At 44.8% G+C, this 13,853-nt stretch overlaps 1 protein-coding gene across 1 annotated transcript; it reads right to left on the bottom strand.

Moving 5' to 3' along the window:
- Positions 1-12,583, bottom strand: HDHD2 (haloacid dehalogenase-like hydrolase domain containing 2). The gene is made up of 6 exons (XM_009583722.1): positions 12,474-12,583; positions 9,678-9,886; positions 6,527-6,611; positions 1,634-1,850; positions 1,183-1,246; positions 1-167 (listed from the first exon to the last, which is right to left on the bottom strand). The coding sequence occupies exons 1-6, from the start codon at positions 12,572-12,574 to the stop codon at positions 64-66; spliced, it is 780 nt and encodes a 259-aa protein (XP_009582017.1). The 5' UTR covers positions 12,575-12,583; the 3' UTR covers positions 1-63.
- Positions 12,584-13,853: the final 1,270 nt, after the last annotated feature.

A 13,853-nucleotide genomic window follows, 5' to 3' on the forward strand; every position in this document is an offset into this window, starting at 1 on the left:
TTTTGAAGCAAGAGTAAAGGAAATTATGTGAAACATGTTTCTTCAAACTAACTATTCCCTTTCTCATAGCAGACGCTCTAGGATATGTTCCACTGCCTCTGGGAAATTCTCACAGGTTAAGTAAGGAGCCGGATTGATCTTGTTTTCATCTGCCGGTCGATATTTACCTGTAACAGATTAACAAAATGATGCATTTACCAAACTCCTTTGGGTATCCTTTTTCTCCCTGAAAATTACAGCCTCCTCAGATCAGTAACAACCAGACACGGTAGGAGGAATGCTCATCTGAGGTCCTCCTGCAACAAACATCCCACAAGTCGTCCCTAAACAAACTCTGAGCCTTACTGAAGATTCCTCCAGGGGCAGCTCTAGCTTAAAATTAGCGTTACTTACGCACTGGTTTCACCCTACTGTACTGGCACTATTCTTTCGCTGATTATTCAGATATTCGTGTGGTAGGTTCTTGAAATAATCATGTTATCATCTTCCCTTCTGGGTTTTATGAGGAAGAGGAGGATCACTTGCTTTCATTTTCAACATAATGGACTGTGTGGCATAAGCACCTCAGAAAGATCTTACCCAGTGCATGGTACCACCAATAACATATTGATAACACCTGTCAGTCCCTTAAGGTTCCACTTTTGTCTGAAGCAAAATTACTTTTATAATTACCAGTGTAATTACTAGGGAATGCCATCAGAGTTCCTGAATGATCAGAGGTTACATTGCTATGGCTGATTTTGGCAATTTAAGATGTCACAGTAACAGTTCTCTCTGTTCTGTGACTAGTGCTTGGGATTTTAGAGTCACTAGAGCAAAAAATTCACATCTACAAGATCAGCCACCCCCATCTATTACTAAATATCATCCCGCTATCAGTTCGGGGTCTGTGCTCTAGCCTTATTGAAACATCAAATATAATGGCTTATCCTGACTTAATCGCAATCTACTGCTTGACAGGCTGCCACGCTGCAGCTGAGGAAATGTATCCGCTGCACCCCAAAATGAATGGGGGGATGGACTCGGGGTCTCCCAGCACCCCTCGGTGGAACAAACCGCAGGAATGGCGGGCCTCTACAAAGCACCGGGGCTCAGAGCGCATCTTGGCTTTGGGCACAGGGGCCGCCAGTACCCGGGGCCAGATCACTGTCTCCCAAAACGACCCATCCGTCGAGTACTTACCGGTCCTTACCAAAATCCCACGCATGCCCGCAGTCTGGGCGCCACCAACGTCATCCCTGCAGTCCTGGGACAGAACAGGAGATCAGCTTGTTAGTGGCCACAGACGCTGTTTGCTTACGAGTTTTTCATGACGTTCTCTGCTTTGCACATCACTAATCAGCCACTTAAAAGCAGCTACGCGGAGTCAAATCCCGTCGCTACCTATCAGACAAACTATCACAGGAATGACTTACTATGGGATTTTTGCCTAATCAACTAGCGACTGAGGTAAGAGAACTAACCCCATGGACTACACATTAAATCCTGCAAGTTTTGACGGTTCAATTTTCACCCCTCGTTTAATCCCAGCGCTTTTAGAAAGATCCGATCATGGCGCTTGGGAGGCACGACACACAGTGGAGATGAGCACTACGTTAACAGGCAGGCGATACGGTATTTGGTCCCCACGTACATCACCAATCATGACGGCCTCCTCTGGGGCACAGTCAGTCCCCCGCAAAGCTTCTAGGAAGAAGGTCTTCTCTGGCTTCCCCACCACTGTCGCTTTGGTGTCCGTCGCGTATTCCAGTCCAGCTACAAAAGGTCCAGGTCCCAGAGCCAAGCCATCTTTTTTCTTGAAATACCTGGCTTTATGTATAGCTATAAGAGGAGCACCATCCAAAATCAACCTAAAGAATGAATGAAGAAGAAAGTACAAACGTTATATTAATGATATTTACAGCTGAAGGCCTCAACTGGCTTTCAGTCAAGTTGATGACAAAACTCCCACTGACTTTCATTAAGCCCCAAATTATAATGCAAGCTAGCATTCATTTGGAGAGTTAAATAAAGTTCCTTCCTTTCTTTTCCCCAGAAACAGCTAATAAAACAAATCCTCCAAATAAAGAATTTTTTATCTTGAGGATTTTAACAGGTAACTGTTTTTAAACGCTGTCTATATCTCTCATGCAATTAGATCCATTACTCTAAGCAGCCTCACTTTTCACTAAGGCAAACATCCTAACATTAGAACCCATCTGATTTCCCCACACAAATATTTTAAAACACATTAACCACAGGTAGTGGCTGTAGGTAGCAGTTTGATGGCCACAGCCTTAATCTCCTTGCCTGGACTGAGAACACAGCAGTGTTCTCAAGCTGCTGCTGCCAGGAGATCTGCAGCCCAGCAGTTCTTGGGGCTCTTGGAATCGCCTCTAACAGCCCAACAGCTACGTGTTTCCAGCAGAGATGGGTGTTCAGGTGAGTCCCAGGTAGAAGGTGAATCATTTTACCTTAATTTTATATTTTAACGTTGGAGGAATTACAATAACAAGTTACAAGAAAAAGCACAAAGATATTAGGATGTGAATACTCGTGTCCCACCAAATTCTCCAGTTAACAGCGCTATTACTGAGCCTTGTAGAAACACAGCTGGATTTGAGCTCCTTGCTATTGGGAACCAAAAATTCCGAGTGGAAGATAGTTCAAAGCAACAAGTCAGCAGATTTCTAACACTTCTGAGTACAATAAAAGGGTCACAGAATAAGGGTCGTAATGCACAGTCCGGCGCTGTCACAGGAGGGTCTTGCCTGGGCACAGCACTGGGAGCCTCAGGAAGCGAGTGCAGTGGTGGTCTGTGAGACTGGGAACTGCTCCCTGCCCAAGAGCTGAGACCCTCCCAATTCCACAGGCCCACTTCTGCCCCAACACACCAGCGTGCACCCTCCTCGGGCTTCCACAGACAGCATCTCTGCCTGCCAGCTGACCTGCCTGTCAAAAACCTGCACAGAACACGGGATTGTCTGGAGTGGGTGGAAAAATCTAAGGGAAGAAGTAATTAAGACACTGCTGTTGCTCCACCGATCTCAATCGGGAGTTTAAGAGGGCTTGCTTTCACAGAATCTGGACCTAATCTTTGATTCTTCCATTTCTGTTACCTGCCCGGTAGTTTTTCCTTACAGCAGACACAGCAGCTACCTGTCCTGCAGCAAAGGGAAGCCTGCGTAGCTGCTGCGCTGGAGGAATCCTCCCGGTACTACCGAGCACAGCAGCGTTACCGCAGTCCTCCCCCTCCCCAGCCTCAGTTTCAGTGCAACAAAAGCCCTCCAGACAGTATCTATAAAAGTTGAGGTGGTAACGACTGCCAAACGTTTCCCGTTCGATTTTACAGCACCTTCTTCAGGTACTGAGGCAACTCCAGTCTTTATCACAACAAGCAGGAACGTAACTAGCAAAACTGGGGGATAGAGGGGAAACGCTGGCCGTTATCCTCAGGGCAGAAAGGAGGAATTCTTTTTCCCTTAACACCACCTGATTTACAAAAAAAAAAAAAGCCTTTAAGAAAGCAATCAAAATCTTGCTTTGCCCCTTCACTGCCTTTCTGGAGCTCTGCTGCGGCTCTGCTCAAAGAGGCTGCCTTAGGTGAGTTGTTTGCTCCCTGGAGGACGTCCGCTCCTTCCCACACGCTTGCAGAGCAGCCCGGGTACTCTGAGCAGTACATAAATGATAATATTTAATTTCACTTCATTATCACAAAACACTTCTATTGAATCAATGCATTGCAAAGCAAGCTCAATGAGAAGAGAGCTGGCATGTGTATGTGTGAGCAGCCAGGTATGTTCACGATGGGAGGATGCCTCTAGGATACAGAAAAAATTTAATTTGACAGCAGCACCGCAACCACTTACATTCAGCAGTTTGCAGGAAAGATCTCACCTGAGAGAATTCTTTTAAATGTGGCAGCAAAATCCCATGTATACAAAAAGAGAAATTTAGTCTCAGTCTTTCAAATGGTGCCTAGAGAATGGCCTTACTCTGTGTATTTCGTTTTGGGACTCATATCAGGTTAGATTTACCTAACCTAATGTTGGATATCAACCGAGTAGTTGCCTACCAGGTAATTAGTCAGCCTGGGCTCTTCACAGCCAGTGGAGAGGAAAAAGCACTTCTAGGGCACAGTTCAACTGTCCTATTTTAAGCACTACTAGGGGAAAAATGAATGATGCCTTACAAGTGCCTCAGGAGCCCAGGTCACCAGCTCAGATACAGGCATCGGCACTGTCGATATCTGCATTTAATCAGATTCTCCTTAAAGTTTTGCTACGAGCAATGCAAATCCCAAGTGACTTAAGTATCTGAGCAGTAAAGGACAAGGAATAAAGTAAAGGACATGGCATAAGGCTCAAGAAGAAGAGAATGCGGCCAGTAGTTAATATTTCCATTTAGACCAAACAAAACCGACACCAGCAAAACAGTTTATCCTCAATAGAGGACTGGGGGAAAAACCCAGAACAAGTCAGTGAGATGTTAAAGATCAGACAGAGCCCATCCTAGGGCCTCTGCTCGGCCTGAAACACAGGACCAGGAAAACACCGGGCAAATCTAGGACAGATTCACAGAGGATGAAGTCTGCCTGGAGGAAGACAAGTCAGCCAAGCGGCTGGGAACGCGTCTGTCACAAGGCAAGGGAGCTGAAGGGCTCAGCCTTGCTCAGTACTCAGCTGCACCACCCAGACAGCCCTGGTCATAGGATGCTCAGGCAGCATGCACTCCATGCTACCCCCTCGAATACATGTCTCTCTTGGACAGCAAGGCCATGCCGCACCCACTGCTCGCTGCAGGGGACTGGATTTGGCCTTCAGCACCTTCCTTCCATCACCAGAGCAAGGGTCCAATTCTGTGTTTAATGCAAAAAGCCCAAATCCAGCCTGGGATAACCTCGCCCACCTCCACAGGGCCAGATCTGCAGACTTTCCTGCATGTGCTGGCCAGGGGAAGCCTGGGGCCCTCAGGGACCCTGAATGCAACGACTAGTTTCTTGTTCTAAGTGTCCAGGTCTCCAGTCCGAGGCAGCTAATGACTATCATTCAATGGTTAATATATTCATGACAGAAATATCAATAAATAAAATTATGTAAGCACTGGAATACATAATGGGTTAAGTTCACGCTGTTGTGAAATTAGAGTCCACTCTTGAGTGCGCTGTAAAACTCTAAAATCGATGCCATTGGCCACAAGCACTAATGAGGCTGCCAGAGAATCCTCTTGGGTCAATACATGTTCTTATGACATAGAACTGGCATGCAGATAAGGACAGCATTGGCTTCCTACTCCAAGAAGCCTCCGTAACATACTGGTGAGCAGTAATTGATACTCCCTCTTTGGATTTAGTGGTTATAAAGGCAAATTAAGGTGCTTGAGATCAGTTTTTTTCAAATTCCAAGGTGAAAAATTGTGCGGTAGCCATCATCCCGTGAGCAAAGAGCGGAAAGGACTCATCACATGTATTGTAGCACAGCAGGGAGTTATCCAGGGTGTTAGGAGATGTCCTCTTTAGCTCTGAGACAGCACTGAAGTTGGTCACCAGCTGCCTGCGGGGATTAGCACACCCGCAGCTGGGACGGGCTGTGCAGGTGACTGCTCCTCCTCTGCCACAAGGCCAGGCTGATCAGCTCGGCCTAAACCACTGCTGAGGGACAGCAGGTTCAGAGAGCTCCCAGCGAAATGAAACGGAGGCACAGCAGGCTCCGTTGGGGTGCAGGGGAGGTGGGATGTTCAAACGACCTTTCTCTGCGCATTTCACAACAAACAAAAGGCACATCAACGGGGCTAAACTCAGCAACAGGCTCACGCTCAAGTCTTTGAAGCAAAAGGTTTTTTCCAAGTTAAAATCAAGAGTGCTGTGCTGAGCTAGAACTAGAGAGAAGGACGCATGGCTATGCACCTCTGCACACACTATTGCATCTTGGCTCCTGTACAGTCACAGATACATTTTATCTGATTTGCCCCTTAACAGACAAAACGAAGAGCTTTGGAAATAAGACAGACGGGATCAGATCCATAGTTCATCTAGCCAGCATATTGTGCTGGCCACTCCTGAACACAAGATGATTCAGAAGAAATTGCTAGAAATCCTGCACTAGGTAGGTAAGGAATAATCTGCCCTAAATACTGGATTTCCTTCCCTATAATATTTGAGCTCCAAAGGCTGAGGTTTGAACACAGAAGCTGCCTCCCAAATACTTCCCAACATCCTTGGGTTTCTGTATTTCTTCTTGAAGCATTGCTAACTTTTTAACCTCAATGACAACTGTGACTGTACTTCTATAGTTTATTTACAGACTGAAAGCTATGAAAACCAGGGCTGGACTGCCCAAAGTTCATGGTTAAGGTCCCAAATCCACCAAGGTTAGTGTCTCTCTCTCAAACACGGCGGAAGACACCGTCCATAATCACGCTACGTAACAGTGATATTGCTACCACCCTCTTCTTCCCATATGAGAAGGATTTCCTCGCCTATATAGCGGTACAGAGCCCGGCACAAGACAGCCACCATTCAAAAAGCCACCAGGAGGGGCTGACTTACCGAAATGCTCTGTTCATCATCTCATAGTGAAAGTGCTCAGGAGCCAGTCCTACCACCACTGCGTTGGGGTCATCAGTGGCTATCCCTGGAAAATCAAAACATGACTCTGAGCCAACAGAATTTCATTCATACTTAGCAGTACACAGCCAACAAGTGCAATTAATCACTTCACAGCAAAAATGAGCATTTTCCGACATCACATAGGTTAGTTTTACGTCTTTTAGAAATGAGGAAAGCATCTGTGGAAAAGGTGTTGATCTATCCAGACTCTGCCACCCTTCACGATGAACACAGCTCTGCAGCTGGAGAGTCTTAACAGCAACTGTTGAACAGTGATTCTCTCACTGCCTCCACTGAAATGCAGCAGACCGCACAAATCACTTCTTTAACTGAATGACTTTTTGTTATCTAAGAATCTCTTTCTACATATATTCATCTGCTTTGTAAGACAGTAAAGCAGGAAGACTGGTGAATTCCGTCCAGTTTTTCTATTCCCTCTAGTCACGGAAAACTCCACTTATGGTAAATGTGCACTGGCAGCCCAGAAGGCCGGCCGTATCCTGGGCTGCATCCAAAGCAGCGTGGCCAGCAGGTCGAGGGAGGTGCTTCTGCCCCTCTGCTCTGCTCTGGTGAGACCCCCCCTGCAGTGCTGCATCCAGCTTGGGGGTCCTCAGCACAGGACAGACATGGACCTGTTGGAGCAGGTCCAGAGGAGGCCACGAAGATTATCAGGGGGATGGAACACCTCTGCTATGAGGACAGGCTGAGAGAGTTGGGGTTGTTCAGCCTGGAGAAGAGAAGGCTCCAGGGAGACCTTATTGCGGCCTTTCAGTACTTAAAGGGGGCTTAGAAGAAAGATGGGGACAGACTTTTTAGCAGGGCCTGTAGCGACAGGACAAGGGGGAATGGTTTTGAACTAAAAGAGGAGTGATTCAGACTAGATGGAAGGAAGATATTGTTTACAGTGACGGTGGTGGGGGCACAGGTTGCCCAGAGAGGTGGTAGATGCCCCTTCCCTGGAAACATTCAAGGTCAGGTTGGACGGGGCTCTGAGCAACCTGATCTAGTTGAAGATGTCCCTGCCCATGGCAGGGGGGTTGGACTGGATGACCCTCAAACGCCCATTCCAACCCAAACTATTCTATGATTCTAAAAAGCCTGACTGTTGTTCTACATATCAGTCCGGTTATGATGGCAAAGACAGTATTGCAGCATGACCTAGAAGTTGTTACACTAGATTAGTTTTGGCTCTTCTGGAAGGTCGTTTTTTTAATGTGGATTAGCCCCCTCGAGAACAGCTTGCACCTCCTCTATCCTGCATTGCTCCAGAGGAGCATGACTGTTTTTACATGGCAGTGCCATCTCTGAACAGAACCAAGCAATGGAAGCAGGGTAGAATCTACAGGAGGAACAGGAGTACCAGAGATTTTTATTTAGGACAGGTTAAGTATCAGCTGCATCCTACACTTGCTGGGGGTTTTGTTCCACCTTCACACAGCATATCCTCTACGCCTGTACTGGGATAACTAGAGCTCCTGGGTCTCCAGAGTGTCATCGCAGCCTGCTGGCTGATGTCTCCTGCCGCATGTCCTTCAGTTAGCTCAGACAGCAAAATGTACACTCGGAGGTGCCATGTGGATTTGTGACACCATCCAAAACCATCTGGGTCCTTTAACCAAGAATGGATTACATTCATCCATCTGTGACCAACTTTGTAGAGAGATTAGCCAAGAATAGTTCAATATCAGCCATTAGCAGGAATTTGAAACATTCTCCTTGTACTTAAATGTTTCAAGAGCAGCACTGAGAGAATATGACCGCTTGTAGCAAAAAGAAACAAAACAATCCATTCCAGGTCGAAGCAACACAGAAAATGCCACCAATGTACTCCGCTGATACCTCTATCTTTGCTATCTTTTACAAAATTAGCATCAGCTACTGTAAAACTGATGGAAAGATCCCAAATACACGGAGATTAAACTGATTTAAGCACCTTTGGTGAAACAGCTGCTGTTTCTGACCCAAGAAAGGCTTCCTGAGAACACAAATACAGAATATTGCTGGGGGTGTATTTCTCTGGGTACGATGTTAGGTGGAACAGATTATCAGCTTTCATTGCTCTCAGAGCCCACAGAGACTTTTCTCCTGAACACTTATCTTTCTGAAGATTACTGACTAGACTACGGCACTAAAATTTAACAGGAATTGTCTAGCTCCTAGCAAGATTAGAAGCTACTTAAATTACACAGCCATAAGGATTTCAGTTCACAAGGCATGGGGCCGGGAGCAGTGGTAAGCCATCCACATTTTTGCTGCCTTGACTTTAAATGAAAGTCTGAATATGCAATATACAGTTTTCAACTCTGAGTACGTTAAAAATGTGGGTTTCTTCACTACAGCTGAAACAACGATGTGGTTAAGTCAAGGACTAACTGTCCTAGCTTCAGGCACCTGCCACACATGTCCAAGTTAGAATATATCATCTTTTACTCCCCTTATTGTTGAGGGAGGGAAATGGGGATATGTGAAAGTAAAGCAAGTTTTAACCAGGTCTTTAGAGATGACAATCTAGAGAACTCAGGGCAATGAACCTTCTGTCACCAATTAAGGTATCAAAATACATGGAGTGAGACCTAGATGTTCAATACAAATAACAATAACTACCTGGAGATTTTACATTTAATAATAATCTAGTAAGAGAGAAATAGCCTCCGGCGTGTGCCTACACACTGGCTTTACGAGGAAAATCTCTGTACAATAGCCGAGGGAAACCTGATTTCCAACAAATTGACACACCTTTGGTATAAAACACATCAGCACTGGCAGATGCAATAAATCTCCAATAATCTAGTGATAAGTATTACTTTTTTTTTACACTGGAAATTAATAAGAAGTATTGAGTTTTACCTGAATTCCTGAGTATTTGAAGGTTTTGGCTGCCATTTCCACTACTCCTCAAGAAGCTATGACTTCAGACCATTTAACGTTAATTTAGAAAGAAGAAAGGACCTTTATGACACTGGAGAGTTCCACATTTCAGGCTTCATCACAGCTAGTAGTATATATATGACTGTCATGCTACAAAACGGAGAGCACCATGTTTCCTTAGTTGTTCAGTCACTTCCCCCATGCTGTTTTCTGACCACCTCACCTGTGAAATCAGGCAGGGCCTTATCGTCCACCAGAAGGAGAGGCCGCACCTGCTTTTGCTCCAGAAGATTTCTGGCTGCTGTCAGAGACGTGAAGATCTCATTTTCTGCGATGTCAAACCCCAGTTTCGTCAGCCTCTCCAGCAGGTCTCTTTTGCACTCCTTTGTGGTGTTTGTCACAAATCGAATGGTAACCGGAGCGCTGCGCAGCCTGATGGATGAAGAGGAAAGGCAAACTGGCCACAGCACCCTTCTGTTTACATACTCGTACGTCTCTTTGGGACTGAAAAAGGACCGTTTGTCTAAAGGCTGCAGAGTAAAAGACTACACATCCCAGAGTAATGGTGCCACACAAGACCCATGAGGTTGTTAACTTCTGTGGACTGGAGGGCAATGTGAAACAGATGGCAAGAATTACAGCTACCAGAACAAGACCAGGTCTCCCCTGCTTTGCTTCTACCAGGAAAAGTCTGGAGGAAAACAGTGATTCCAAACTCCATCCTCATAGTAGCAGCAAACACATCTATGGTCAACAACAACTAGTTTGAAAAGCCTTTTAATTCGAACTGGATCAACAGCATCCTGAACCAAAATAAATAAACAAAAGAACCTTGTTGCTAAATTAATATATTGAACTCCACATGCCGAGTGAATTTCACAGCAGCTGTGGCTCATTCAGAGATGCAGGATGCTCTAGGAGCCTATGTTACCTGTGTGGTGATTTTATGTCAGCTTTTGCAGCCATTTCTCCCTTTACTGAGGAACACCGACATCACATAAAACCACATTATTGCCCTACACTGACAGTACATGCTACCAAACAATCAAATAATTTTAAATGACAATTTCAACGGTGTTCCCTTTAATTATTCCCCCACCATCACTTTCTCTGTTTGTTGCTATAGAAACAAACACTGGCATCACGACTGCATGGAGAACATCAAAATAAAGTTGGTCAACACTGGAGACTTGCTTGCACCTGCCACTTCATTCTCGTTTGTCAGATACACTGACCCTTCACAAGTGTGAACTGGTAAAAAAGTCCCCTCGTTGCCGTATTTTTTTCCTATGGACCCCAATACTGAGAAGTAACCCTAAAAATGGAATCTATCCATTTGTTCCCTAAGCAAGCTGCATGCCAATCATTTCAGCATCTCTTTAGGAAGGACAATGACATGGATTAGCAGAAAAGAGCATGAGAAAATATTTTGTTCAAACCTCTAAGCAAAAAGACCTGGCTGTTCTTTGCAGCGAAATGACACCTGCTCTCTGTACCTGTGACAGTAGGCTGCACCTCTGCTGACAAACAGCACCAGACTCTCTCTCCACCTTATCCCTTCTCCAGCCTCCTCCCTTGCCACAGCCAGGACACGGCTCAGTAGGAATCAAGCAGAAGCAGAAGACAAAGGAGAAGCAGTGGCTTTATAAAACAGTTTGTCTCCTGATTCTACAGAAGCCATTTCTTCTGTCCAGTCTACTGCCTGGGGGTTTGGAGGTGAGCAGCAGACAGGACAGATATTGAGCTCTTCTCGACAATATCACCATTTTTTTCATATATATATATAGGGATTTTCGAGAATGCTGACTCTCACCTGGCACAACTTCTCCCTGCAGCGTGAAACACCAGGCAAACAAGGTCCAGTGAATGAATGGGTAATGAATGAGTACCCAATGCTTTAGCAGTTTTTACTTCCTTGCAATTTTACATCTTTAGGAGATAATTATTTCCACAGAATTATTTGTGAAAAGAAATGCAGAGTTTCCTAATCCCTCTGTGAACTTTTCCTCTGAGTAACAGTCTAGCTTTATAAAAACCTAAGCAGCCAATACAACTCCAGTAAAAGCTTCTCATCGTTAATTCAACCCTATTCCTCTCTCCTGATTAATTCTTACTGTCCCAGCAACTTAAGGTGTCCTCCCTCACCCATCATGATAGCATATATCACTTTGTGTTTCTCTTCACCCATTGCAAGATGTCTGCTCCAGGATAACAGTGTCATAACACAGAACAAAGTTCCCTGGAGTTGCATATGCTATTTTGCCACTGATTCGGCCAGATTAAGTCATTTTACTATGCCTCAGTTTCTTTAGGCACCCTTTCATCAGAAGAGAAAGAGGTACTTAACTGTCCTGTTTATTAACGTGTTGAAATTCCTACCAAAGATGGGCTGTATTATCAAACGTTTCTCAAACTAAAAAACGACTGAGGTTGTTTACCTAGCAGAAAGAAATTTTAAAAATAATAAAGCAAAGCCTTGCCTGAAAGACCAAATAAAATGAGAACTCTGCAAAGGATGCCTTGCTCACTAGGCCAAGTTATTCTGTTATTCCACTTTAGCTCACCACAGAGCTCAGGGCTTAGACAAACAATCAGGTTCCTGTAGTTAAACAAAGCACCGAGGAACAGCTCAGCTGAAGTGACTTTGGTGTACATGGGGTAATTCAGGTTAACCTAACTACTTTCCACTTTGGCTAAGGCTGTAGTCCCGAATGAATTAGCGGAAACACTCTGAATATTGTCTTTTTCTGTTCAGAAAAGAGTTAGAAAAGACCTAGAGAGCACCTTAGGAAAGCTGCGGGGGCTCAGGTGATACATGGCAACTTTTCAATATCTAGGCCCTTTGCTGATTTCTCTTAGTATTAATACAGGTGTAAATAAAAGCATAATTTGGCCACGTATTTGCTTATCCACGACAGCACAGAAAGGCAGAACCTTCAGGCCTGTTTACTTAAAGAATCGTCTTTGTGCAAACAACGCTGACATAACCTACCAGAGGAAATCGAAAAAGGTAGCTTGCCTTTTAAGAGCTTCCTGCGCGCCTGGCACAGCTGAGTCTTCAATGTGAAGTGTGCCGCTGAGATCCACCAAGACAGCTTTCAGCGCACGCCGAGCTGCCATCCTTCCTTCCCCGGGGAAAAGGCAAATAAATGAAACAACAAAAAACTGGTTAGCAGACAATGGATAATAAAAATAAGGAACTCAGTTAAGCGCCTCATTTGTGCCAAGCCCGGTATTACTCAGAACATTACTCGCAGTATTAAATGGGCCCCTTTAGACAGAGAAATAAAAGGCAGTGTTTAAAAAAACCACATAATTGATGGGGTGGTATTTTCCCAAAGACTCTATATATGGAAATCAGGTGCTATTTGTTTTTTAAGTGCCTTTATTTGTGCGCGTCAAAAAATTCTCTAAACAACTAAGACTGTTGGGAAGAGGATCATTAGGTCCGGTATTGCTGGTTCAAGGCCTCAGCAAGCACATTTTGGCAAGTCCCATCGACACCAACGGCGCTGTTCAAGTAAAAATAAATACAGTACGACTAAGCAATGATACAGTGCTCCGACTATAAAGCTCAAAAAGCTCTGCAAAAGTGGATATTGTTAATTTTATTTTTCTAAGTGAGCTCTACGGTGATCCAGCCCACAACACAATTCAGGTGCCCGAACTCTCAGGCTGCCTGTGTGCCAGCGTGGATTTCGCCTGGAAGCTCTCAGGGCTTAAGAATATTCAGCACCCCGAAGGGTTACTCCCTCCTCTTGCAAAGGGGACAGTCAAGCAGTTTTTCTACAGCAAGCTTCTGTGTCACACAGGAGGAGACTCAGCCCAAACTAGAAGCCAGCATTCAAAGGGTAAAGGCACTGGGGAAGAAAACAATGAGGCCATGTGCAAGTCATCTGGCTAAAAAGCTGTCTTCAGAAACTAGTGCTTCTTCTTATGTGTGCTGCAAGTGCTGTATTTTGCAAGACACACACACAGAAAACTTTGAGATTCCACTTTCATTATTCCTGCTATAAGGAAAAAAATTTAAAATGCCTATTTTATAGTATGTCTGTTGCTACATAGGCCAAGGTTAAATGTCTATGATAAGCTGATAACAGAACTCCTAAGGGAGCTTCATCAGTTGCATGGGAAAAGAGGGCACCAGGTTTCTAAGATATGTTCTCTGAGTAAAATACTGAACAGAATGGAATTTGCATGACTCCACATTATCTCCATGACAAAAAAACTCTCTTCCCTCAGGCACTTCAACTCTAGCATAGGGAATTTTCAGTGCTGAGAGAGATTAAAAAGATGACTGAGGAAGGTGCTATTATACAAATTCTCTAGCCAAAGACACATGACTGCAGAGCAACTGCACTGTGCCTGCATAGACAGCACAGCTAAGGACGGGCATAGA

The sequence above is a fragment of the Fulmarus glacialis genome, unplaced genomic scaffold (assembly GCF_000690835.1).
Source record: "Fulmarus glacialis isolate BGI_N327 unplaced genomic scaffold, ASM69083v1 scaffold13818, whole genome shotgun sequence".
NCBI lineage: Eukaryota > Metazoa > Chordata > Aves > Procellariiformes > Procellariidae > Fulmarus > Fulmarus glacialis.

Excerpts from the sequence above, each read along its gene's own strand:
- HDHD2 (XM_009583722.1), bottom strand. The coding sequence starts at position 12,574 with ATGGCAGCTCGGCGTGCGCTGAAAGCTGTCTTGGTGGATCTCAGCGGC. Across the intron at positions 1,851-6,526 it reads ATGATGAACAGAGCATTTCG|GTTGATTTTGGATGGTGCTC; the intron begins GTAAGTCAGCCC and ends TTCATTCTTTAG. Across the intron at positions 168-1,182 it reads TGGGATTTTGGTAAGGACCG|GTAAATATCGACCGGCAGAT; the intron begins GTAAGTACTCGA and ends AATCTGTTACAG.